The sequence below is a fragment of the Capricornis sumatraensis genome, chromosome 8 (assembly GCF_032405125.1).
Source record: "Capricornis sumatraensis isolate serow.1 chromosome 8, serow.2, whole genome shotgun sequence".
Taxonomy (NCBI): domain Eukaryota; kingdom Metazoa; phylum Chordata; class Mammalia; order Artiodactyla; family Bovidae; genus Capricornis; species Capricornis sumatraensis.
Genome location: NC_091076.1, coordinates 41,942,577 through 41,967,470, shown reverse-complemented (window position 1 = coordinate 41,967,470; position 24,894 = coordinate 41,942,577). Strand labels below are relative to the sequence as shown.

General features: G+C 37.5%; 1 protein-coding gene across 4 annotated transcripts in view; it reads right to left on the bottom strand.

The window, feature by feature from the left end:
• TMEM135 (transmembrane protein 135) overlaps window positions 1-24,894 on the bottom strand; it is a 269,519-nt gene that overhangs the window by 215,320 nt on the left and 29,305 nt on the right. For all 4 annotated transcript variants that reach the window (XM_068976622.1, XM_068976623.1, XM_068976624.1 and 1 more), the window contains exons 2-3: window positions 4,954-5,081; window positions 2,266-2,358 (exon numbers count right to left, since the gene is read on the bottom strand). In XM_068976622.1, coding sequence (XP_068832723.1) covers window positions 2,266-2,358; window positions 4,954-5,081 — 221 coding nt within the window. The remainder of the gene's footprint in view (window positions 1-2,265; window positions 2,359-4,953; window positions 5,082-24,894) is intronic.

Here is a 24,894-nt window from a genome sequence, read left to right as displayed (position 1 = left end):
GCCTGGTCATATCAATAAGTCACTGCCATGGATGATAAAAATGGGATGGATGGTTAACCCAGATAAAGAGAAAATAAAGAAACAGAACACCATACATCAACTTGGACTAGATTTCGGTTCAAAAAAAACCAGCTATGGAGTATTTTAGGACAGTATGGACAAGATGGTAGTTGGAAATGACTGCTAATTTTCTTCTGTGTGATAACAGTGCTAGAATTATCTAAGAAAGTTTGTTTTAGAATATACATGATGATAACATATTTAGGAGTGAAAATATCATGATGGCAACAACATACTTTTATGTGGTTCAAACACACACACCTAATACCACACATACATAGATTTAGAACCATGTAAAAATGGTAAAACATTAACTGTGGTTGACTCTAGGTGATGATTATACAGGTATTCATGTCAACATTTTCTGTTGAAATGCAGGCAAATAACTTCAAAAATGCCACCTTATCGTTCAAGTGCTAAAAAATAAACCAAAGCAAACTTGGTCTAAAGCATCTTTAAAGTTTCATATATGAGTAATATACTTTGAAATCATACTTCCAAAAACCGATATTGGTATGTATAAACTGATCAAGAAGTTACAATCACCACAAAAATACTCTCGTTACTTATGGGGGAGAAAACAATAAAAATACTTAACACAACACAGTTACCATGTGTCAGACACTCTTCTAAGCACTTTTTACATAACTAAGTCATTTAATTCTCTGAACAACTATATGAGTACTTAATCACTATCTCCATTTTTCAGATAAGAAATAAGCCATAGAAGTCACACAGTAAGTGGCAGAGCTAGTCTCCCAAGTCAGATAATATAGGCCCAGTATCCACAGTTATTTAGTGACTACTCTACTCTCCTCTTGGCTGAGGTAACCTATATTCCTGAGCAATGTTTTTGTTTAGCCTCTTAGTCGTGTCTGACTCTTTTGTGACCCCATGGATTGCAGCCCACCAGGCTCCTCTGTCCATGGGATTTCCTAGGCGAGGTTACTAGAGTAGGTTGCCATTTCCTCCTCCAGGGCATCTTCCCAACCCAGGGATCAAACCCGTATCACAGCATCTCATGCATTGCAGGAGAATTCTTTACCACTGAGCCACCAGGGAAGCTCATGTTCCTAGCAATACTGACTTGATTTTGCTGGGGTTATAACACCCTTTGATTTTAGTAATTTTGCTAATCCAAAAGCATGATCAAACAGAGAATCACAAAAAGTTAGACATTATTACATTTACAAAAATGCATTAAAATGGCCTCAGGTAGTTTAGGGCTTCCCTGCTGGATCAGTGGTAAAATAATCCACATGCCAACACAGGAAACTTGGGTTCAATCTCTGGGTCAAGAAGATCCCCTGGAGAAGGAAATGGCAACTCACTCCAGTATCCTTGCCTGGGAAATCCCATGGACAGAGGAGCCTGGCAGGTTACAGTTCGGAGGGTCGCAAAGAGTCAGACACAACTTAGTGACTTAAAAATAACCGGTAGTTTAGGTAAATACTTGGTTATATAAAAAGATCTATCTATATTCTTACTAGAGGACCGATGATTATAACAAACATCTTCATCAGCTGAAAGACGACCCCATCTTGATTAACACATGACACTATCTTGATTATCTGGGATAAAGGTGGAATCAAAGCAGGTCTCAGCAGTAAAAATAAATATTCTTGAGATGGCAAAAATTATTTTATGCCAAATGTTTAACTTCAACAGTTTACTTGACTGAAAAGCTTACATAACATTTGTAATATTTTGCAGAAACCTTATTATTCCACATGGAACATTTTCAAATTGAAAACAAAATGTTTTTTTAAATGAGAAGATATCTTAAAAATAATAACTGACTTAATAGAGGTAATGAGTCTAAAGCAAATTACAAATCTAGATAAATAAAGAAAATTATTGTTTATTTTCTTAGGTGTGATAATGGAATTGTGGTTACAGAAAAGATCTTTAACTGGAATTTATGCATGTCATGCTTTAGTTTGGCACATCAGAGGACTCTCTAGATTTTTTGTAAACAAAGACTAATGGGTATTATTACTGTATAATGTCAATCTTCTTTTTCAGGCTTAAAAACATAAATAAGTGTAAAATTAAATTTTCCATCAAATATTTGCAAGATTGAAAAATATATGTGGAAATATTTCTCTTCCCTGGACCACAATAAACACTAAGCAAAAAACAAAAACAAAACTCTAATTTGGGTGAGAATGGTTCTACTAAATATGTAGATATGCAAAATTTTACCTGCTTTTTCTCTCAACTAGAATGGCCACATAAGATGCTGGCAAAGCGGCACCAAAGCCGGGACTCCATAAGTAGAATTTTCCAAGTAGCTTCCTGAAATTGAAATTTGGAAGGATTAAATAAAATTTCTTGTTGGTCACTGCAGTTATTACACACAGAAGTTCCCCTTCTCAGTTCACCCTCTGTCTACGTGTCCCACAGCAAATCAAATTCAACATGGCCAGAGCCAAGCTCATTCTTCTTCTCCCCAGGCTCCATGAACTTGCTCTTCCTCGTCTGTTCCTAGGTTAATGACATCAACAACCACTTATTCACCTACGTGTGGCATTTGGAGACATCCTTGGCTTCTCTGTCTTCCATACATGAAATCATCCACTTAAGTTCGTCCATATATAACTTATCTCTCAAATTCCTCTCCAACCTACTGCCTTTGCCTCAGTTAAGTCCCTCACCATCTCTTCTTCGGGCTACTACAACAGCAAACTAATAGGTATCTCTCCTTGCAGTCATTTAATCTGTTAGATTCATTCAGACCCAACATTCATTCAGACCCTGGACCCAATACTATTCACTCTGCAAACCCTCTAGGTTCTCAGTTTCCTCATCTATCAAATGGGAATAAATATATTACCTATCTCATACATAATTGCTATGGTGGCTACATGAGATACTTCCCAGCACCATGCATGGCACAAATGAAACACTCAGAAAATGTTAGCTATTGTTTTATTATCACTACTACAATTTTTTCAGCTTTTATTGATATATAATTGATTCACCATAGCGTGTTCATTTCATTTGTATAGCAAAGTGATTCAGTTATATATATTTTTTCAGATTCTTTTCCCTTATAGGTTATTGTTAACACAAAATATTAAGTAGAGTTCCCTGTGTTACACAGCAGGTCCTTGTTGGTTACCGACCTTATATATAGTAGTGCGTATATGCTATTCCCATAGTCCTAATTTACCCCTCACCTTTCTCCTATCATAAATTTGTTAGTTCTATGTCTGTGGGTCTCTTTCTCTTTTGCATATAAGTTCATTATATCTTTTTTTTTTTTTTACTACTCCTATTTTTTAACACATGATAAATAGTCAACAAATGTCTCTCTTTTGCTTCTACAACCCTGGATAAGTTTTCCTTACATCATTTACTAAAATATTTCATATCTTTTAGTTATATGTGTATATAAAGCTCTTCTTTTACTAGAATACATCATTTGAAAGAAAGAATCTACAAAGTGTCCCACTATAGTATCTCACTACAAATGGCCATTAACTTCTTGGGTTTTCAAAGAGAAAATAAAAAGAAGTCTGGAGATCTTAGGATATTCTTTTTTCCTTTCAAAGATGATATATTCCTAAGAAGGGGAGAAACAAAAAAATAATAAGAAAGTATCTGAACAAAGGTGCTCAACTGCTAAATGATGTATTATAGGAAAAAATATTTACTATATACATACAGATAAGGATCAAGAATCACAGATAAAATTATCTTTTCAATTAAAGCTTAGCTTTAAAAAAATTAGAAAATCTACAAATAACATGGGTATTTCTGCAATGGACATCAGAAACTTTCTGCCTGAGAAAACTGGTGGTGGTTCTCCCTCTAATAAAATCCACAAATGACTTACTAAATTATTGAATGTAAGAATTAAAGGAAAATAACTCAGTGACTCAGGTATAGGAGGAACATAGGTGTTACCTTATAACTAGTATTTAACGTTTTCACAACTTAACCAAAGGGTTCATATAACATAAATATGCTTCAGGAACAATTTATTATTATTATTAAATCTAATTATCCTACAACTCTATCTCTAGAGTTTTAACAAGTATTAGAAACTTTCCAGAGACTATGTGATAAAGAGTTTCTTGCACGAATTATTCAGGTCAATTTAAAGGCATGATTTATTCAATAGTATAAATTATATTAATTATTTTCTGTACAATTTAAAAGTTTATAAATGTCATTGTTTTAAGGGAAAAGAATCTATGAAAGACACCTGGAAATTATCTTTCTACCTGCAAAATTACTTTGGGCATTACTAAGTGGGTAACAGAATATTAACAGAATGTGAAGTATTTCAACTTGACAAATTAAATAACTAGTTTGGGTTGTCTAAAAGATAAAGAGTAAATATCTACTAAATATGTTAGGTACATCACAACACCAAAAACTGAATTCTAACTGCATATATATAGCATGAAGCATGTGACACAGATAACACAATGAAACAGGACCACAAGTTTCATCAGTAGGATATGCCAGAAGTTTCATAGATAAACACAAGCACCTTATGGTCCTTTCGAAGTGCGTTCACTACATATGGACCTAAGCTACATCATGGACAGTTGCTTTGAACTTCAAATCTATAAAACTGAAAAGTTAAGAAATCCTCATTAACAACTCAGTAAATATAGTGGGCCCCAGAAAATATATGATGTATTACAGCACTTTTGTTACATAATCACAGCAATGATTTGAGGTTTATATCACATCTTAGGCCAAGAAGGCCACAATTACTGGTTTTGCAAGCTTTCTTTGAGATAAATAAATGCCATATCCCAGAGAGAAAAAAATAAACAAGGAGTGACCTGCACAACATTTCTATAAACATCTGTTTGTTTCAATTTCAATAAAGGAAATTTGCATTAATCTCCAGTGGTTATTATGAGTACCAACCTTAAAATGCAAAAGAAAGCCATAAATAAGGCCCCATTAGCAGTCAGAAATGAAGCAGACTGTAGGATCTCAGGGAGCAGTTTGTGTAAATAATAGTCTAATTTTCGTTTCCGGAGAATTGCAGCAATCTGAAAAGAAAAAGGGTCTTTTGTTTAATCCAACCAACTTTTCCCACTTAAGTTAGCTCTTATGTGGAAGATACTGAAATAATAGCATATATTTAAAAATTAAAGTAAAAACCCTGGTATTTTATAGATCCTCTATGAAAACTCAATTTTCAGGACAGAAAGAAGACACGTTAATTTATTGAAGGTATAATAGGTAAAGGACCACAACATGGATCAATCACATGATAAGTAACCTCCAAATCTGAGGTAAATATTTATAGTGCCTTAAAAAGTTTTAAACTGAAAAATAAGATATATGTTTAAACAGAAAAAAAAGTGAAGTTCAATTCAAACAGAAATTGAATGCTAAACAAAACTGCATTACAGATATTATCAACCTGAATATTAGAGAATTTCAGTGACAAAAACTAGAAAATGATAAAAACCATTCATTCAGTTTCATTGAAAACGGAATATGAGCTAGATCAGAGGCATTCTCACAGGTACCATGAAGAAATGCTGTTCTATCAAGGTGAAACAATATGATCAAAGGAACAAAAGATGACAGAATTAGGGAATGAGGGAGGGAATGTAAGAAAGGGCAAAACAGACTTGAGAAAAGAAAGACCAGGGAAGCCTGCATTCACTCCTCACCATTCTGGGCAGAACACCTTCCCTGTGCTAAGGGAAATCTAACGGCCTCATCTCGGTTCTTTTCTTATTCTACCCCTTAGAAGCTTCTGATGATCTACTTCACTCAATTATAAAACCGTTATCAAGAATTAAGCCATACACAGGAAACACAATGGCGAGTAAGATCTAATTCTTGCCTGCAAGGAACATAAAAACTTGATAGAGAAACACACATATAAACAATTAATGGCAGTATAGCAGTGTGGTAAAAGACTAGAAGAAGAAGAAACTGCTATAGAACTACTATTAGAACATGACCAAAATGGAGATGGGACTTGGCAGACAATAATATCTGGAAGATGGATCTTGGCATGTAGGTAAAATGTTGACAGAAGAGAAGCTTCTATGTTTTTGTGACTGCAGCCTTCTCATTCTCCCATATCTCTAAATGCTATTCCTTTGTTAGCAGGTCTTCCTCAGATCGCTACTCCTTCTGTAAATGTTCCCTCCCACAGCATCATCTATCATATCAAAGTAAAAATTCCAATATAATCCTAACATTTGCACTAAATTCTTAATTCATACTTCTAATGTCTATTGGACATGTCAATAAAGATGTACCAGAGACATCAAAAAAAAAAAAAAAAATCAGCCTGTCCTAAGCAGAACTTCTTTTGTTTCTTCAAAATGCCTTTACTTCTAAGTTTCCAACCTTAGGTAATAGTGTCACATTCACCTTATTATGTAATTAAGGAACAAAATGTTGGTGTTATTTTCAATTACTCCCTGGATTCTCAACCATCTCCTCAGCTCTAATGGTCTTCTACTATCTTCAGGGTTTAGAAAGTAATCTCTTTCATTTTAGGCTTTTGGCATACAATCCCATCACTTCATGGGAAATAGATGGGGAAACAGTGGCTGACTTTATCTTTTTGGGCTCCAAAATCACTGTAGATGGTGAGTGCGGGCATGAAATGAAAAGACGCTTACTCCTTGGAAGGAAAGTTATGACCAACCTAGATAGCATATTCAAAAGCAGAGACATTACTTTACCAACAAAGATCCCGTCTAGTCAAGGCTATAGTTTTCCCAGTAGTCATGTATGAATGTGAGGGTTGGACTACGAAGAAGGCTGAGCGCCGAAGAATTGATGCTTTGGAACTGTGGTGTTGGAGAAGACTCCTGAGAGTCCCTTGGACTGCAAGGAGATCCAACCAGTCCATCCTAAAGGAGATCAGTCCTGGGTATTCATTGGAAGGACTGATGTTTAAGCTGAAACTCCAACACTTTGGCCACCTGATGCACAGAACTGACTCACTGGAAAAGACCCTGATGTTGGGGAAAATTGAGGGCAGGAGGAGAAGGGGACGACAGAGGATGAGATGGTTGGATAGCATCATCGACTCAATGGACATGAGTTAGGATAAACTCCAGGAGTTGGTGATAGACAGGGAGGCCGCGTGCTGCGGTTCATGGGGTTGCAAAGAGTCGGACACGACTGAGCGGCTGAACTGAACTGAACTGATGGGCAGAATATGGTATGCTGCTTCATATTCAAGTAGTTACAGAAAAAATTTCTTCTGTTCCTGGAAACACACATAATACCTCTTATAACAATCAGGTTATGTACAAGTATCCCTATAACCTGATTGTCTAGTAAACATAACTCCCAAGCAATTTGCATACACACACACACACACACACACACACACACACACACACACACACACACACCCCTCCTAGAACTAATAAAGCAGTTGAGCAAGGGATTAAACTAATAAAGCAGTTTAGCTTTTAGATACAAGCTAAACATACAAAACTTACTGGTATTTCTATACGAGGCTGATGAATACATGGACCCCCAAATTAAAAATACAACAGCATTTATAACTCCTCAGAAACCAAAACACTTAGGGGGAAATCCATAACACCTGTGTAGGACTTATATGCTGAAAGTTACCCAATGCTGATGTTAGAAATCAAGAACATATAAATAAATGTTCATAGACAAAAAGACTCAATATAGAAAAACATCAGTTGTGCCCCAAAGTGATAAATAGGTTTAACACAATTCCTATTACGGACTCAGAAAGAGTTTTGGAGAGGCTGAGAAGATTATTCTGAAATGTACATAGAAAAGCAAAGGAACTATAAAAGCTAAAATAACATGGAAAAAGAGAATAAAGTGAGAGGAATGAGTCTAGGCAATTTCAAGACATATCATACAGCTACAGCAATGGTTTTGCGATACTAGCAGAGGGCCTGACAAATAGATTAATGAACAGAATACAGACCCAGCTGATTTTTGACAAGGTACATACGCAATTCCACGGAGGAAAAATAGCTTTTTCTGCAAACGGTACTGGAGTAAAAAGAACTCCGTAGGCAAAAGAAAAAAAATTAACTTCAAAGTCTCACAGTTTATACAAAAATTCAAACTATCAGAGACATAAATGTAAAACCTAAAGCTACAAAACTTTTGAGAGGAAAAAAATCAGAGAAAATCTTAGAGATCTAAGTCTAGGCAAAAGCACAATCCATAAAAGGAAAAACTATAAATTACACCTCAAAATTAAAACTTTTTCTCTGTGAAAGACCTGATAGAAGATTAAAAGCCAAGGTATAGAATGGGAGAAGACCTAGTGAAGGACGAGTATCTAGAATATAGAAGGAAATCTCAAAATTCAACAGCAAAAAAATAAATGACCCAATCAGAAAATACAAATGATATGAACAGCTATTCACCAAAGAGAATATGCAAGTGGAAGATAAGCACATCAGTCATTAAGGAAAAGCAAATTAAAACCACAATAAGCTATCACTAAAGAACTGCCAGAATAATTAAGTTTAAAAATACTGAAAACACCAAGTGCTGGCAAGAATGCAGAGAAACTGGATCTCTTGTGCATTGTCAAAGGAAATGTGAAATAGCAGAAGCATTCTAAACAACAATTTGATAGTTTCTTTAGAAACTAAGCAAGCAACTATCTTATGACTCAGCAACTGCAGTCTCAAATGTTCACCTTAGAAAAATGAAAATGTTTGCCCCAAATTTGTTCACCCCAAATTACAGCAGCTTTGTTCATAACAGTCAATAAATGGAAACAACCCATACGTCCTTTAAGAGGTAAATGGTTTAAAAACTAAGTTGTATGTATCCACACTATGGGTTACCATTCAGCAATAAAAAGAAATGAGCTGGTGATACATGACACAATATTGATGACTTTCCAGAGAATTGTGCTAAGTGAAAAAAGCCAATCACCAAGGACTACATATATATAATTTCATTTATATAACATACATGAAATGACAAATTTATAGAAATGGAGAATAAACCAATGACTAGGAGTTAAGAGGAGGTGGCTAAGGGGGAGGAAGTAGGTAATGCTATGAAGGGGTACCTTGAGGGATCCTTGTGGTGATGGAAAAGTCCTGTATATGACTATGCTACTGTGTGGTCTCCAAGTCAGTCTGACTCTTTCTGACCCTGTGAATGGTAGCCCTCCAGTCTCCTCTGTCCATGGGATTATCCCAGCAAGAATACTGGAGTGGGCTGCATTTCCTCCTCCAGGGGATCTTCCCAACCCAGGGATCAAACCGGTGTCTCATGCACTGCAGGTGGATTCTTTACCACTGAGCCACCAGACACTATATCAAGGCAGTTATTTAGGTTCTGTTATTTTACCATCATTTTGCAGGATGGGAGAAACCAGAAAAAGTGTACAGAGAATCTATTATTTCTTCCAACTACTTGAAAAGAAAGTTAGTTGCTCAGTTATGTCCGACTCTTTGCAACCCCACGAACTGTAGCCCACCGGGCTCCCCCTGTACAGTCCATGGAATTTTCCAGGCCAGAATACTGGAGTGGGTAGCCTTTCCCTTCTCCAGGGAATCTTCGCAACCCAGGGATCAATCCAAGGTCTCCCACATTGCAGGTGGATTCTTGAGACACAAGGGAAACCCTCCAACAACTTAAGAATCTACAATGATCTCAAAATTAAAAGTTCAATGAAAAAGCAGTCATCCACATGGCCAACGGGCATATGAAATATGCTCAGCATCACTAGTCATCAGAAAACTGTACAGTGAAATACCACTACACATACACACACACACACCAGAATGTCTAAAACAAGGAGAAACGGCAATGCAAAGAACTGTCAGGAATAAAGTAACTGGAACTTCACACACTGCTGATGGGAATGTAAAACTGCATACTTACTTCAGAAAACTATTATTATCTAATGAAACTAAATGTACTCTTTCCTATGATCTGGCAAGTTCACCCCTAGGAATATAACCAAGAGAAATAACTGCTTATTTCCACCAAAAGTCATATTCATAACATTAAAAAAAAATACCACAAGACACCTAAATGTCCATCAGCAGTAGGTAGATAAATTGTACATATTTGCAACACTGGTAGATCAAACTACCAGTACATTGTGAGAAAAAGGAAAAATCTGACACAATACCAGAGGAAATAATCTAAGACCTTATCAACACTCTGCTGTAACTCAGAGCTTTCAACCAGGATTTTCATGTGGCCAAAATACTGATCCTCACATCAGTCTGGGTAGCCAAGCCAGGACTCAGGTAACAGAGCAACATGATAACCATCTCAGTTTCCCCTAGTATGCCACACAATTGTTATCATTTACTAGATGGGGAAACAATGGAAACAGTGAGAGACTTTATTTTGGGGGCTCCAAAATCACTGCAAATGGTGACTGCAGCCAAGAAATTGGAGAACACTTGCTCCTTGGAAGAAAAGTTATGACCAACCTAGATAGCACATTAAAAAAGCAGAGATGTTACTTTGCCAATAAAGGTTTGTCTAGACAAACCTATCATTTTTCCAGTAGTCATGTATGGATGTGAGTTGGACTATAAATATAAAGAAAGCTGAGCACCGAAGAACTCACCGATGCTTTTGAACTGTGGTGTTGGAGAAGACTCTTGAGAGCCCCTTGGACTGCAAGGAGACCAACCAGTCTATCCCAAAGGAAATCAGTCCTGAATACTCACTGGAAAGACTGATGCTGAAGCTGAAACTCCAATACTTTGGCCACCTGATGTGAAGAGCTGACTCACTAGAAAAGACCCTGATGCTGGGAAAGATTGAAGGCGGGAGGAGAACGGGACAACAGAGGATGAGATGGTTGGATGGCATCACCGACTCAATGAACATGAGTTTGAGTAAACTCTGGGAATTGCTGATGGACAGGGAAGCCTAGTGCACTGCAGTCTATGGGGTCGCAAAGAGTCAGACACAACTGAGCAACTGAACTGAACTGTGTATACCACAGCATGCTACAGTATAAAAAGTTTAGAAGCACTGATCTAAACAAATAACATAACAGTAATTGTACTAGCCATGTAGGAATTATAAGGGTACACGCACATGTGTATAAAATTATCAGACACCATCAGATACCTTTACAAACATCACATTTTATAGCAAAATAATGCTGCAGTGTTCATATACTTTGATAAAGTAATTCCACAGTAGTAAATTCCTTATCGGGACTTCCCTGGTGGCTCAGACGGTAAAGCGTCTGCCTACAATGCAGGAGACCTGGGTTCAGTCTCTGAGTCGGGAAGATCTCCTGGAGAAGGAAATGGCAACCCACTCCAGTACTCTTGCCTGGAAAATCCCATGGACAGAGGAACCTGGTAGGCTACAGTCCATGGGATCGCAAACAGTCGGACACGACTGAGCAACTTCACTTCTTTCACTTTCAAATTCCTTATCAATTTTCCAAATATGCATACAAACACTTAGCTCAACAAAGTAAATAATAACACTATGATTAAAATATATACTTCTATTTGTTTATTTATATTGATATAACTTTTGAAGACTAATGACCAGAAAAAACAAACACAATCAAAATATATACAGCAATAAGACAGACTACAAAACAATATTTTCTAATGAACATATGAACCAAATACCAGAACATTATGCATTGGGTTATCTTTGAAAGGTTATAACAGATTATTTTCAGCTTTTTGTTTGGGGTACTTTCTAGATATTCTGCAACCAACATGTTACATTTATAAAACTGGTAGGAGGGGAACAAGTATGAGAAAGAGGGGACTATAGGAAAAGATCTGAATAGAGAATAGAAATATTCAGCATGACAGAGTATAAAATAATTAGGAGGTACAATTTTACTCTAGTTTTACAACTAACAATTTCTATGAAGGCTACTTGTTTCAATGCTCTTTGGAATTCATCTTCCTCATTTATTCAATAAAGAGGCATGAAACGAGTGACATCGATAAGATGGCAGAAGAGCAGTTTATAGCACTCATCTCCTTGCAGAAGCATCAATTTGAACAAATATCCCCATGCAAAATTACCTTCATAAGAGCCAAAGATTCCAGGTGAGAAATTAACCCCAGGTGATACACAGAAATAAGAAAAGATGCATTGAAAAGGGTATCAAAGACAATCTCATATTACTCACATCACCCCACCTCCAACCCCAGGCAACGCAGCATGCAGAGAGACACCCACCAAGGAGGAAGAAGAGTGAAGTGTGCATCCAACATCGCCACAAACCCCAGCTCCACACCTGCCAAGTAAAATCAGGCACCAGGCCAGGCCACACAGATCAAGGACTCAGCTGTGCCTCCATCGACTCAGACTCCAGGCCCATCCCGATGCCAGGTCAAGCTCCAAGAAACCAGGCTCCAGGTTTACCCCATGAATGCAGGTTTCAGGCCCCAGTCTGAAGTCTCAAACACCAGGCGTGCTGAGGGCGACTCACGTATAAGGTACATAGCAGCGAACTCAGGTTTCAAGCTCACCCCCAGACACCAGAGTAGCCTGCCCGAAGACTCCAGCAGCAAAGCCACTCACAGACTCCACCAAATGGCTCTCACTGCAGAAGAAAGTGTAGAGACTGGAAGAGGTGCTCATAGCTCCAACTGCACACACACCAAAACAAGGCTGCAGTAACAACGGATGTTCAAGAAAACAAGACGTAAGAGAGGAACAAAATAAAGCACCAGTTTCCAACCCTAAATAAATGGAGATCAATGAACTGCCAGCCAAGGAATTCAAAATAGTTGTCTTAAAGAACTGCAGTGAGCTCTAAGGGAACATAGATAGACAATTAAAACCAAAATCGGGAAAGCAATACATAACCAAAATGAGAAGTTAAACAAGAGACCGAGAGAAGGAAGGGAGGGAGGGAAGTAGGAAAGAAGGAAGGGAGGAATTCTGGAATTAAAAAACATAATGACTAGATTTGACCAAGCCAAAGGAAAAGAAAACCAGGGCGCTCAAGATAGATCATTTGAAATTACACAGGCAAAAGAACAAAAAGAAAAACAACTGAAAGAGAAGGAAGACAGCCTGAGAATTATGGGATGCCATCAAAGGAAATTATGGATACCTTGAGGAATCCCAGAATAAGAAAGAGAAAGGGTTAGAAAGCATAGAAATAATAGGGGAAAAAAAGAAATACTGACTGGCAACTTCCTCAATCAGAAGAGGAAAAAGGACATCCAGATTCATGAAGTCCAAAGAATCTCAAATAGATTAAATACAAAGGAATCTATTTCTTATTTTTCTATTCCACTAATTTTGAGATGATGAATGTTTACTCAGTTCAGTTCAGCTGAGTCGCTCAGTCGTGTCTGACTCCATCACCAACTGGCAGAGTCCACCCAAACCCATGTCCATTGAGTCGGCGATGCCATCCAACCATCTCATCCTCTGTCGTCCCCTTCTCCTCCTACCCCCAATCCCTCCCAGCATCAGGGTCTTTTACAGTGAGTCAGCTCTTTACATCAGGTGGCCAAGTATTGGAGTTTCAGCTTCACTAATCATAGCATAATAACCATTTCATGATGCATGTAAGTCAAATCATTACACTGTGTACCTTAAACTTACACAGTGCTGTAAGTTGAGTATTTCCCAAGAAAAATGAAAGAAAAAAGTGAGACATCTTCACCTCAACACATTACAATCAAATTCTCAAAAATCAAAGACAAAAGGAGAATTTTGAAAGAAGAGAAAAAAAAACTCATCAAATACAAGGGAACCTCAAAAATATCCATGATTTCTCAGCAGAAAGAAAATATATATTCAAAGTGGTGAAAGAAAAAAAAAAAACTGCCAAATAAGAATACTTTATCTGCAAATCTGTCCTTCAAAATGGAAAAAGAGATAAGGACTTTCTAAAAAAATCAAAAGCTAAGTGAGTTAGTCACCACTAGCCCTGCCTTATAAGGAATGCTAAAGGGAGTTCTTTGAGCTGAAATGAAAAGATCCTCACTGGAAATATAAAACTCACTGGTAAAAGTAAAGTGAAGTGAAGTGAAGTCGCTCAGTCGTGTCTGACTCTTTGCGACCCCATGGACTGTAGCCTACTGGGCTCCTCCATCCACGGGATTTTCCAGGCAAGAGTACCGAAGTGGGTTGCCATTTCCCTCTCCAGGGGATCTTCCTGACCCAGGGATCGAACCCAGGTCTCCCGCATTGTAGGCAGACGTTTTACCATCTACGCCACAAGGGAAGCCCTTGGTAAAACTAAATATATAGTCAAATATCATGGTATATCCTGTCATGGTGCTGTGTAACTCAAGTGACTCAGAATAAAAGTTGAAATATAAAGTATTAAAAATAACTATAGCTATAAAAAATCTATTACTGGATAAACAATATAAAAAGATTGTGACATCAAAATTGTAAAGTGGGGAGTAACCAGATAAATTTTTTATATAAGACTGAACTTATCATCAGCTTATAATAGACTATTATAAATATGTTGTTTTGGTTTTTTATCAGTATGCTTTATATAAATTTCACAGTAGCCACAAAGCAAAAATCTATAACTGATACAGAAAAGAGAAGATGAAAGGAATCAAAGAATACCACCACAAAGCAGGCATCAAATCACAAGGAGAGGGGGAAGAAAGGAACAAGTGAACCACAAAACGGTGAGCGAAGAATGGACAAAACAGCAACAGTAAGTCTTCACATTTCAATTAACTGCTGCCGCTGCTAAGTCACTTCCATCATGTCCAACTTTGTGCGACCCCATAGACTATGTCTCCTGAAAGACACATAGCGACTGAATGAATTAAAAAAAAAAAAAAATGACACAATACACACTGCCTTCAAGAGACTCATGTTAGCTCTAAGGACACACAAAAGTGAAGGAATGGGAAAAAAGATATTAATGCAAATGATAACCAAAATCGAGAAGGGGTGGCTATATTTATAGTAGACCAAATAGACTTTAAGTCAAAAATCGTAAAAGAGCCAGAGAAGGACACTGTATAATAATAAAGGTGTCACCTCATCAATAGGATATAAAAATTGCAAGTATATATGGGTCCAAATCAGAGCACCTACACATATAAAGGAAATATTAACAGAATTGAAGGGAGAAATAAATAGCAAATAATAATAGGGGACTTCAATACTCCACTTTCAACAATGGACAGATCGTCTAAAGAGTAAATCAATAAAGAATATTTGGCCTTGAACAACACTATCAATTAACTGGAAGTAACAGACATATAGAGAATATCCCAATCAACAAAACAAAATACACATTCTCTTCAAGTCACAGGGAATATTCTTAATGACACATCATGTTTTATGGCTCAAAACAGGTCTTATATGTGGAAATGTAGAAATTAAACAGTATTAAAAAAACAATAATTCAAAGAAAATAAAAAGGAAAATAAAAAACTATCTTGAGAAAAATGAAAAAGGAAACAATACATCAAAACTTTTGGGATACAGCAAAAGCAGTTCTAAGAAGGGAGTCTACAGCAATAAATTCCTACCTTTAGGGGAAAAAAAATTCTCAAATAAACAACCTAACTTCATACCTCAAGAAACTAGAAGCAGAACTAACTAAATCAAATGTTAGCAGAAGGAAGAAAATAATAAAAGTCAGAGCAGAAATAAATAAAACAGAGACTAGAAAATAACACAAAAGATCAACGAAACAAAAAGTTGTCTGGAAAAGATAAAATTGAAAAACCTTTAGCTAGCCTAACTTTTTAAACAAGATATTAATAAATAAAATTAAAAATGAAAGAGAGGACATTACAACTGACATCAGAGAAATACAAAGGGTCATAGAAACTACTACTACAAAGAGACTACTATGAACAATTATACAGCAAGAAACTGGATAACCCAAAAGAAATGAAACATACAACCTACCAATACTGAATCATGAAGAAACAGGAAATCTGAACAGACCAATAACTAACAAGGAGATTGAATCAATAATCAAAAACCTCACATTCCCAAAATTTAATGGCTTCATCAATTAATTCTACCACACATTGAAAGAAGCAAGTCCTGCTAAAAATTTTCCAAAAACTTGAAAAGAACATAAAACTTTAAAACTCATTTTATGAGGCCAGCATTACCATCATACCAAAGCCTGATAAGGACACTAAAGGAAAGAAAACTACAGGTCAATATCCTTGATGAAGACAGATTAAAATTCTCAACAAAATACTAGCAATCCAAATTCAACAGCACATATATCATGCTCAAGAATGACTTACCTCTAGGGTATAAAAATGGTTCAATACATACAAATCAATAGGTGATACATTAACAAAATGAAGGCTAAAAATCATGATCATTTCAGTAAATGGAGATAAACTATTCGACAAAACTCAATACCCTTTCAAGATATAAACATCAATAAACTTCATCATAATAAAAGGTCATAAATGATAAGACCACAGCTAACACCAAACTCAAAAGTGAATAAATGAAAGCTTTTCCCCTAAGACTAGAAACAACACAAAGATGCCCACTCTCACTACTGTTATTAAACTTTTTATTACAGAGTAGCAAGTCAAGAAAAAGAAATAAAAGCTATTCATATCAGAAAAGCAGAAGTAAAATTGTCTCTGTGTGCAAAAACCTTGAAATTTCTACCAAAAAAAGAGAAAAAGACATCAAAACTAATAAATGAATTCAGTAAAGCTGTGGGATACAAAATCAACATACAAAAATCAGTTACATTTCTAAACATTTACACCAAACAATCTGAAAAAAGATACTAAGAAAACAATCTCTAACTGTTACTTCTTAACCTGCATATAGATTTCTCAGGAGGCAGGTCAGGTGGTCTGATATTCCCATCTCTGGAAGAATTCTCCACAGTCTGATGTGATCCACACAGTCAAAGGCTTTGGCACAGGCAATAAAGCAGATGTTTTCTCTGGAACTTGCTTTTTTGATGATCCAGTGGATGTTGGCAATTTGATCTCTGGTTCCTCTGTCTTTTCTAAATCTAGCTTGAACATCTGGAAGTTCACAGTTCACATACTGCTGAAGCTGGGCTTGGAGAATTTTGAGCATTACTTTACTAGCATGTGAGATGAGTGCAATTGTGTGGTAGTTTGAGCATTCTTTGGCATTGCCTTTCTTTGGGATCGGACTGAAGACTGACCATTCCAGTCCTGTGGCCAATGATGAGTTTTCCAAATTTGCTGGCATATTGAGTGCAGCACTTTCACAGCATCATCTTTCAGGATTGGAAACAGCTCAACTGGAATTCCATCACCTCCACTAGCTTTATTCATAGTGATGGTTCCTAAGGCTTGCTCCTTGGAAGAAAAGCTTGACCAACCTAGACAGCTTATTAAAAAGCAGAGACAAAGGCCCTTCTAGTCAAAGCTACGGTTTTTCCAGTAGTCATGTATGAATGTGAGAGTTGGACTGTAAAGAAAGCTGAGTGCCGAAAAATTGGTGCTTTTGAATTGTGGTGTTGGAGAAGACTATTGAGAGTCCCTTGGACAGCAAGGAGATACAACCAGTCCATCCTAAAGGAAATCAGTCCTAAATTTTCACTGGAAGGTCTGATGCTGAAGCTGAAGCTGAAGGTCTAATACTTTGGCCACCTGCTGTGAAGAACTGACTCATTTGAAAAGACCCTGATGCTGGGAAAGACTGAAGGTGGGAGAAGGGGATGACAGAGGATGAGATGGTTGGATGGCATCATCGACTCAATGGACATGAGTTTTAGTAAGCTCCGGGAGTTGGTGATGGACAGGGAGGCCTAGCATGCTGCAGTTGATGGGGTTGCAAAAGTCGGATACGAGTGAGCAACTGAACTGAACTGAACTGATAGTCAATAACTTGGATGAATTCAAAGATATAATGTTGGGAGAAAAAAGTCAGACACAAAAGAATATATACCACATGATTCTATCTACGTGAAGTTCAAGAACAAGCCAAATAAATCTATAGTGATAGAAATCAGAAAAAAAAAGAAAAAGAAAACAATCTCATTTACAATTACATCATCAATAAAATACTCTGGAATAAAGTAAACCAAGGAGGTGAAAGATATATACACTGAAAACTTTAAAAGAGTAATGAAAGAAACTGAAGAAGATGCAAATAAATGGAAGTCAAGTGAAAGTCACTTAGTCATGTCAGACTCCTTGCAACCTTTTGGACTGTAGCCCACCAGGCTTCTCTGTCCATGGGATTCCCCAGACAAGAATACTGGAGTGGATTACAATCCCTTCTCCAGGGAATCTTCTCAACCCAGGGATCAAACCTAAGTGTCCTGCATTGCGGGCAGATTCTCTACCATCTGAGCCACCAGTCTAAATAAATGGAAAGACAGTCCATATTCATGGATTGGAAGACTTAATATTGTTAAAATGTCCACACTACTCAAGGCCATCTATAGATTCAATGCAATCCATATCAAAATCCCAAAGGCATTTTTCATAGAAATGGAAAAAAAAATCCTAAAATTCATATGGAATCACATACATAAAAATGTGAATAGCCGAAGCAATCTTGAGAAAGAACAAAGCTGGACACAATGCACTTATACTGGACGTCAAGATACACTACAAACCCACTGTAATAAAAATAGCCGAGTACTGGCATAAAAACAGACATGCAGACCAAAGGAAGAGAATAGAGCCCAGAAATAAAATCTTGCATTTACGGTCAAAGGATTTTCATCAAAGGTTCCAAGAACACACAACAGGGAAAGAACAGTCTTTTCAATAAATGCTCTTGTTTATCCACATGTTGAAGAAGGAAACTGAATCCTTACCTTATTCAATATACATAAAACAATTTAGAATCATTAAATCCTTCACTGTAAGACCTGAAACTTAACTACTTGAAGAAAACAGAGATAAAAAGCTTCTTGGCATTTGTTTGAACAATACTTTTTTGGATATAATTATAAAAGCACAGCAACAAATGCACAGACAGATGAAATTACATCAAACTAAAAAGCTCCTCCATAGAAACTAAAAAAGTTATTAACAGAGTGAAAAAACAACCTACAAAATGGAAGAAAATATTTGCAAACTATTTGCAAAATTTTATAAGAGAGTAATGTCCAAAACATAGAAGAAACTCAAACAACTTAATAGCAAGAAAACAATAACCATTTAAAAAATGAGTAAAGGGCCTGAACACACATTTCTCAAAAGAAGACACACAAGTGGCCAACAGGAGCATGAAAAGATGTTCAACATGACTAATTATATCATGGAAATGCAAATCAAAACAATGAGCTATCACCATACAGCTGTTATAATGGCTACTATCAAAAAGACAAAAAGTCATGTGTTAATGAGGGTATGGAGAAAAGGGAATCCTTGTGGAATACATACACATGCACACACACAAACACACACACACACAATGGATTATTCAGCCTTAAAAAAGAAGGAAATCCTGTCATTTGGGACAACTTGGATAAACCTGGGGGAAATTATGCCAACTAAAATAAACCAGGCACACAAGGACAAATTCTACATTATCTCAGTTATATGTGGAAACTAAAAACCCACAGAAGCAGAGTAGATGGTTGCTAGTAGCTGAGGGGGTAGGGAACACAAAGAGATGTTGATCAAAGGATACAAACTTATAGTTATGTAGGATGAATAAATCTAATAAAAGATCAAGCCTAATGACTATAGTTAATAACACGGTACTGAATACTGAAAATATGCTAAGAAGGCAGATTTCAGGTGCCACTGAAACATTCACGTTGCTGTGACATTCACTTCATTGCAGTAACCTGAAACTGCACCTGCAGTATCCCTGAAGTATGCATGTGTATCAAAACATCATGTTGAAAAGGAAAAATAAAAAGTCAACACTAAAAAGACGACACAGAGTTCTTTTTTCAAACTTTTAAATTATATCTTTTTTTCTTTTTTTAATAAATCATACTTAAGGAACTTGGAGAAGGAAATGGCAACCCACTCCAGTATTCTTGCCTGAAGAATCCCCTGGACAGAGGAGCCTAGAAGGCTAAGGTCCATGGGGTCACAAGAGTCAGACACGACTTATTGACTAAAGGAAGTAACTGGATATCTGTATAGAACAGTTAACTTCTTCCTCACACTATACATAAAACTTAGCTTGAGATGGATCACAGACGTACATACGCAAAGTATAAACAATAAAGCATATGGAAGAACACATAGGTGAATATGAACATTCCGGGCATAAGTCAAAAGACTGAGACAGCATTAAGCATAGTTTCCATGAAAGGAAAGTATGGAGACTGACTTGACTATCACAAAGGCTACAGACTGAGGACTGCTGCAAAATTATAATGACAGACCCCCAATTTAGGAGTTTACCTTTACAAAAACATCACAATTAGACATCTATCAGGCCTATGCACATTTCATCTTATTCCCTTATTATCCCTTGTCTGTTTCCCCCTGTGATTAATGCTGTATATTTGCCATACAAATGGTTAACTAGTATTAGGATTGCATGGCTATGGAACAGAACATAGTTAACTGGCCCTCACAAGGGACTGACCCATGATCTTAGCCTTACTGTACCCAACTTTAATTTAGTAGTCTTTGTTAGCCCAAGAGCTTGATCATTAACTCTCTCAGATGACTATTTCTAGACAGTCTAATAAACCAAGTTTTGTGAAAAATAAAGTATGCAGTAGGAGTTGATTTTATGTTTTATTTATTTGTTGCTGTTGATGTTCAGTCTCTGTCATAATCAATTCTTTCTAACCCCATGGATTGCAGCATGCTAGGCTTCCCCATTCTTCACTATCTCTCAGAGGTGGCTCACGTCCATTGAGTCAGTGATGCTATCTAACCATCTTATCCTTTGCTTCTGTCTTCTCCTCCTGCCTTCAATCTTTCCCAGCATCAGGGTCTTTTCCAGTGAGTCAGCTCTTCGTATCAGGTGGGCAAAGTATTGGAGCTTCAGCATCAGTCCTTCCAGTGAATTTGCAAGGAGTTCATTTCCTTAAGGATTGACTGGTTTGATTTCCTTGCTGTCCAAGGAATTCTCAAGAGTCTTCTCTAGCATCACAGTTTGAAAACATCAATTCATCAGCACTCAGAGTTCTTTACGGTCCAATTCTCACATCTGCATATGGCTACTGGAAAAACCACAGCTTTGAGTAGAAGGACCTTTGTCAGCAAAATGATGTCTTTGCTTTTTAATATGCTGTCTGTATTTGTCATAGCTTTCCTTCCAAGGAACAAATCTTTTATTTATTTAATCACCAGCAAATAATGATTTCTTTAAAGCAGAGCCTCTCAACTTCAACACTAACTACATTTTGGGTCAGATAATCCACTGCTTTGGAGGGTTCTCCAACATATTATAGGATGTATTGCGAGCTTCTACTCTATAAATGCCAGTAGCACAGCCTGAGCTGTGACAACCAAAAATGTCTCCATGTAGTGCCAAGTGTCTCCGAGAGGGCAAAATTACCTCTTATTGAAAACAATGTTTTAAAGAAAACAGCATAATATAAGGATTCAGGCACAGTTTTGTTGGTTTTTTTTTTTAACTTTTTATTTTATATTCGAGTATAGCTGATTAACAGTGTTGTGATAGTTTCAGGTGGACAGCAAAGGGACTCAGCCATATATACACATGTATCCATCATCCTCTGAACTCCCCTCCCATCCAGGCTGCCATATGACACTGACCAGAGTTCCTTGTACTATACAGTAGGTCCTTGTTGCTTATCCATTTTAAACACAGCAGTGTGTACTTGTCGATCCCCAAATCCCTAACTATCTCTTCCCCCCATTCTTCCCACACTGGCAACCATAAGCTTGTGAGTTTGTGAATCTGTTTCTGTTTCATAAATAAGTTCATTTGTATTATTTCTTTTTAGACTCAAACTATAAGAGATGTCATATGCTATTTCTCCCTCTGTCTGACTCATTTCACTCAGCACTACAGTCTCTGGGTCCATCCATGTTGCTGCAAGTGGTGTTATTTCACTCTTTTTAATGACTGAGTAATACTCCATTGCATACATGTACCACCTCTTGTTTATCACTCTGTCAAGGGACATTTAGATTGCTTCCATGTCTGGACTATTATAAACACAGCTGCAAGGCATGCTGGGGTGTGTGTATTCTTTCATACCATGTTTGTCTGAATAGACCCTGTGTATTGAGCTGAATGGACCCTGTATATAGCAGGGCCATATGGAAGCTCTATTTTCAGTTTTCCAAGGAACCTCCATACTGTTCTTCACAGTGGCTACACCAATTTACATTCCCACCAATAGTGCAGGAGTGTTCCCTTCAGGACTGAGGCACTTTTTGAAAAAGGGTCAAATATGTCAAACATCCTACACATAGTACACATGATAGGACTGTCTGAAAAAGTTAAAACTAGTCCTGAGTGTCCAATAAGACTTCTAAATAGGCTATCAGTCATACAGGTGAAATACTTGATCACTGTGACCTGGGTCTAAAACTTAATTTCATCTTACAAATGAACACGAAATCTTTTTGTAAGATTTTAATATTTATTAAAAATTTTAAGAATAAATCTAGTATGTTAAAAAAGGGGGAGGGGAGAAAATGGCATAATGAATTTACATCTTTAAAATATTAACAGAATATCTACTTTATTTAACAAACACTTGTAATACTTTCTACAGGCCAGGCAGTGTTCTAAACATTGTACAAATGTTAGCTCAGTGCTTATTAACAATCTATGAGATGGAATGATCAGTATTCCACTTTAGAGATAAGAAAACATGGGCACAAAGAGATTATGTTGCCCAAAGTCACACAGTGACTAAGTAGGAGGGAAGGGACTGCACACAGGTAAGTGGCTCCAGACTCACTGAGGACTCAGTGCTCTTAAGCACCACACCTGATGCTCAAGTCTCACATTCTAAATGAGGGAAAGAATGACACATGGTGAGTGCTACCAAAAAAAAGCAAAAATCAAAAAAAGGCAAAAACCCAACAACAACAGCAATTTGTGACTAACTAGACCCTACAGGAATTAACTGTGGAAAATTCTGAAAGAGATGGGAATACCAGACCACCTGAATTGCCTCTTGAGAAATCTGTATGCAGGTCAGGAAGCAACAGTTAGAACTGGACATGGAAAACAGACTGGTTCCAAGTAGGAAAATGAGTACATCAAGGCTGTATATTGTCACCCTGCTTAAACTTCTATGCAGAGTACATCATGAGAAACACTGGACTGGAAGAAACACAAGCTGGAATCAAGATTGCTGGGAGAAATATCAATAACCTCAGATATGCAGATGACACCACCCTTATGGCAGAAAGTGAAGAGGAACTCAAAAGCCTCTTGATGAAAGTGAAAGAGGAGAGCGAAAAAGTTGGCTTAAAGCTCAACATTCAGAAAACGAAGATCATGGCATCTGGTCCCATCAATTCATGGGATATAAATGGGGAAACAGTGGAAACAATGTCAGACTTTATTTTTTGGGGCTCCAAAATCACTGCAGATGGGGACTGCAGACATGAAATTAAAAGACTCTTACTCCTTGGAAGAAAAGTTATGACCAACCTAGATAGTACATTCAAAAGCAGAGACATTACTTTGCCAACAAAGGTCCGTCTAGTCAAGGCTACGGTTCTTCCAGTGGTCATATAAGGATGTGAGAGTTGGACTGTGAAGAAGGCTGAGCGCCGAAGAATTGATGCTTTTGGACTGCGGTGTTGGAGAAGACGCTTGAGAGTCCCTTGGACTGCAAGGAGATCCAACCAGTCCAATCTGAAGGAAATCAGCCCTGGGATTTCTTTGGAGGGAATGAGGCTAAAGCTGAAGCTCCAGTACTTTGGACACCTCACGTGAAGAGTTGACTCATTGGAAAAGACTCTGATGCTGGGAGGGATTGGGGGCAGGAGGAGAAGGGGACGCCAGAGGATGGGATGACTGGATGGCATCGCTGACTCAATGGACGTGAGTCTGAGTGAACTCTGGGAGTTGGTGGTGGACAGGGAGGCCCGGCGTGCTGCAATTCATGGGGTCGCAAAGAGTCAGACACGACTTAGCAACTGAACTGGAATGAACTGAACAGGAATTGAGGCTGCCCATCCTGAAAGACGAAATACTAAAATACAGTGAAAACACAACATATATATATATCCTAATAAAATAGTCATATATTTGGTATATACATATGCCAGTTCTATAACTAACTAAGGTAGCATGACGAATCCAGGACTAGAAATTACATTCCCAGTATACAAGAGCTAAAAATGAAAGATGAAAGAAATGAAAATGAAATACTAAAAAAAAAAAGAAAAAAAAAAAAAAAAAGAAAGAAAATGAAATACTATGTTCACAACACTAAGTCAAGGAAAGTGGAACCAACCAGCCATGCGCCTATTTACTCTGCTTTCCTTCTTCCAAGATCTCAGTTCAGTTCAGTTCAGTTCAGTATCTCAGTCGTGCCCGACTCTTTGCGACCCCATAAATCGCAGCATGCCAGGCCTCCCTGTTCATCACCAACTCCCAGAGTTCACTCAGACTCACGTTCATCGAGTCCGTGATGCCATCCAGCCATCTCATCCTCTGTCGTCCCCTTCTCCTCCTGCTCCCAATCCCTCCCAGCATCAGAGGCTTTTCCAATGAGTCAACTCTTCCCATGAGGTGGCCAAAGTACTGCAGTTTCAGCTTCAATATCAGTCCTTCCAAAGAAATCCCAGGGCTGATCTCCTTCAGAATGGACTGGCTGGATCTCCTTGCAGTCCAAGGGACTCTCAAGAGTCTTCTCCAACACCACAGTTCAAAAGCATCAATTCTTCGGCGCTCAGCCTTCTTCACAGTCCACCTCTCACATCCATACATGACCACAGGAAAAACCATAGCCTTGACTAGACGGACCTTAGTCAGCAAAGTAATATCTCTGCTTTCGAAAATGCTGTCTAGGTT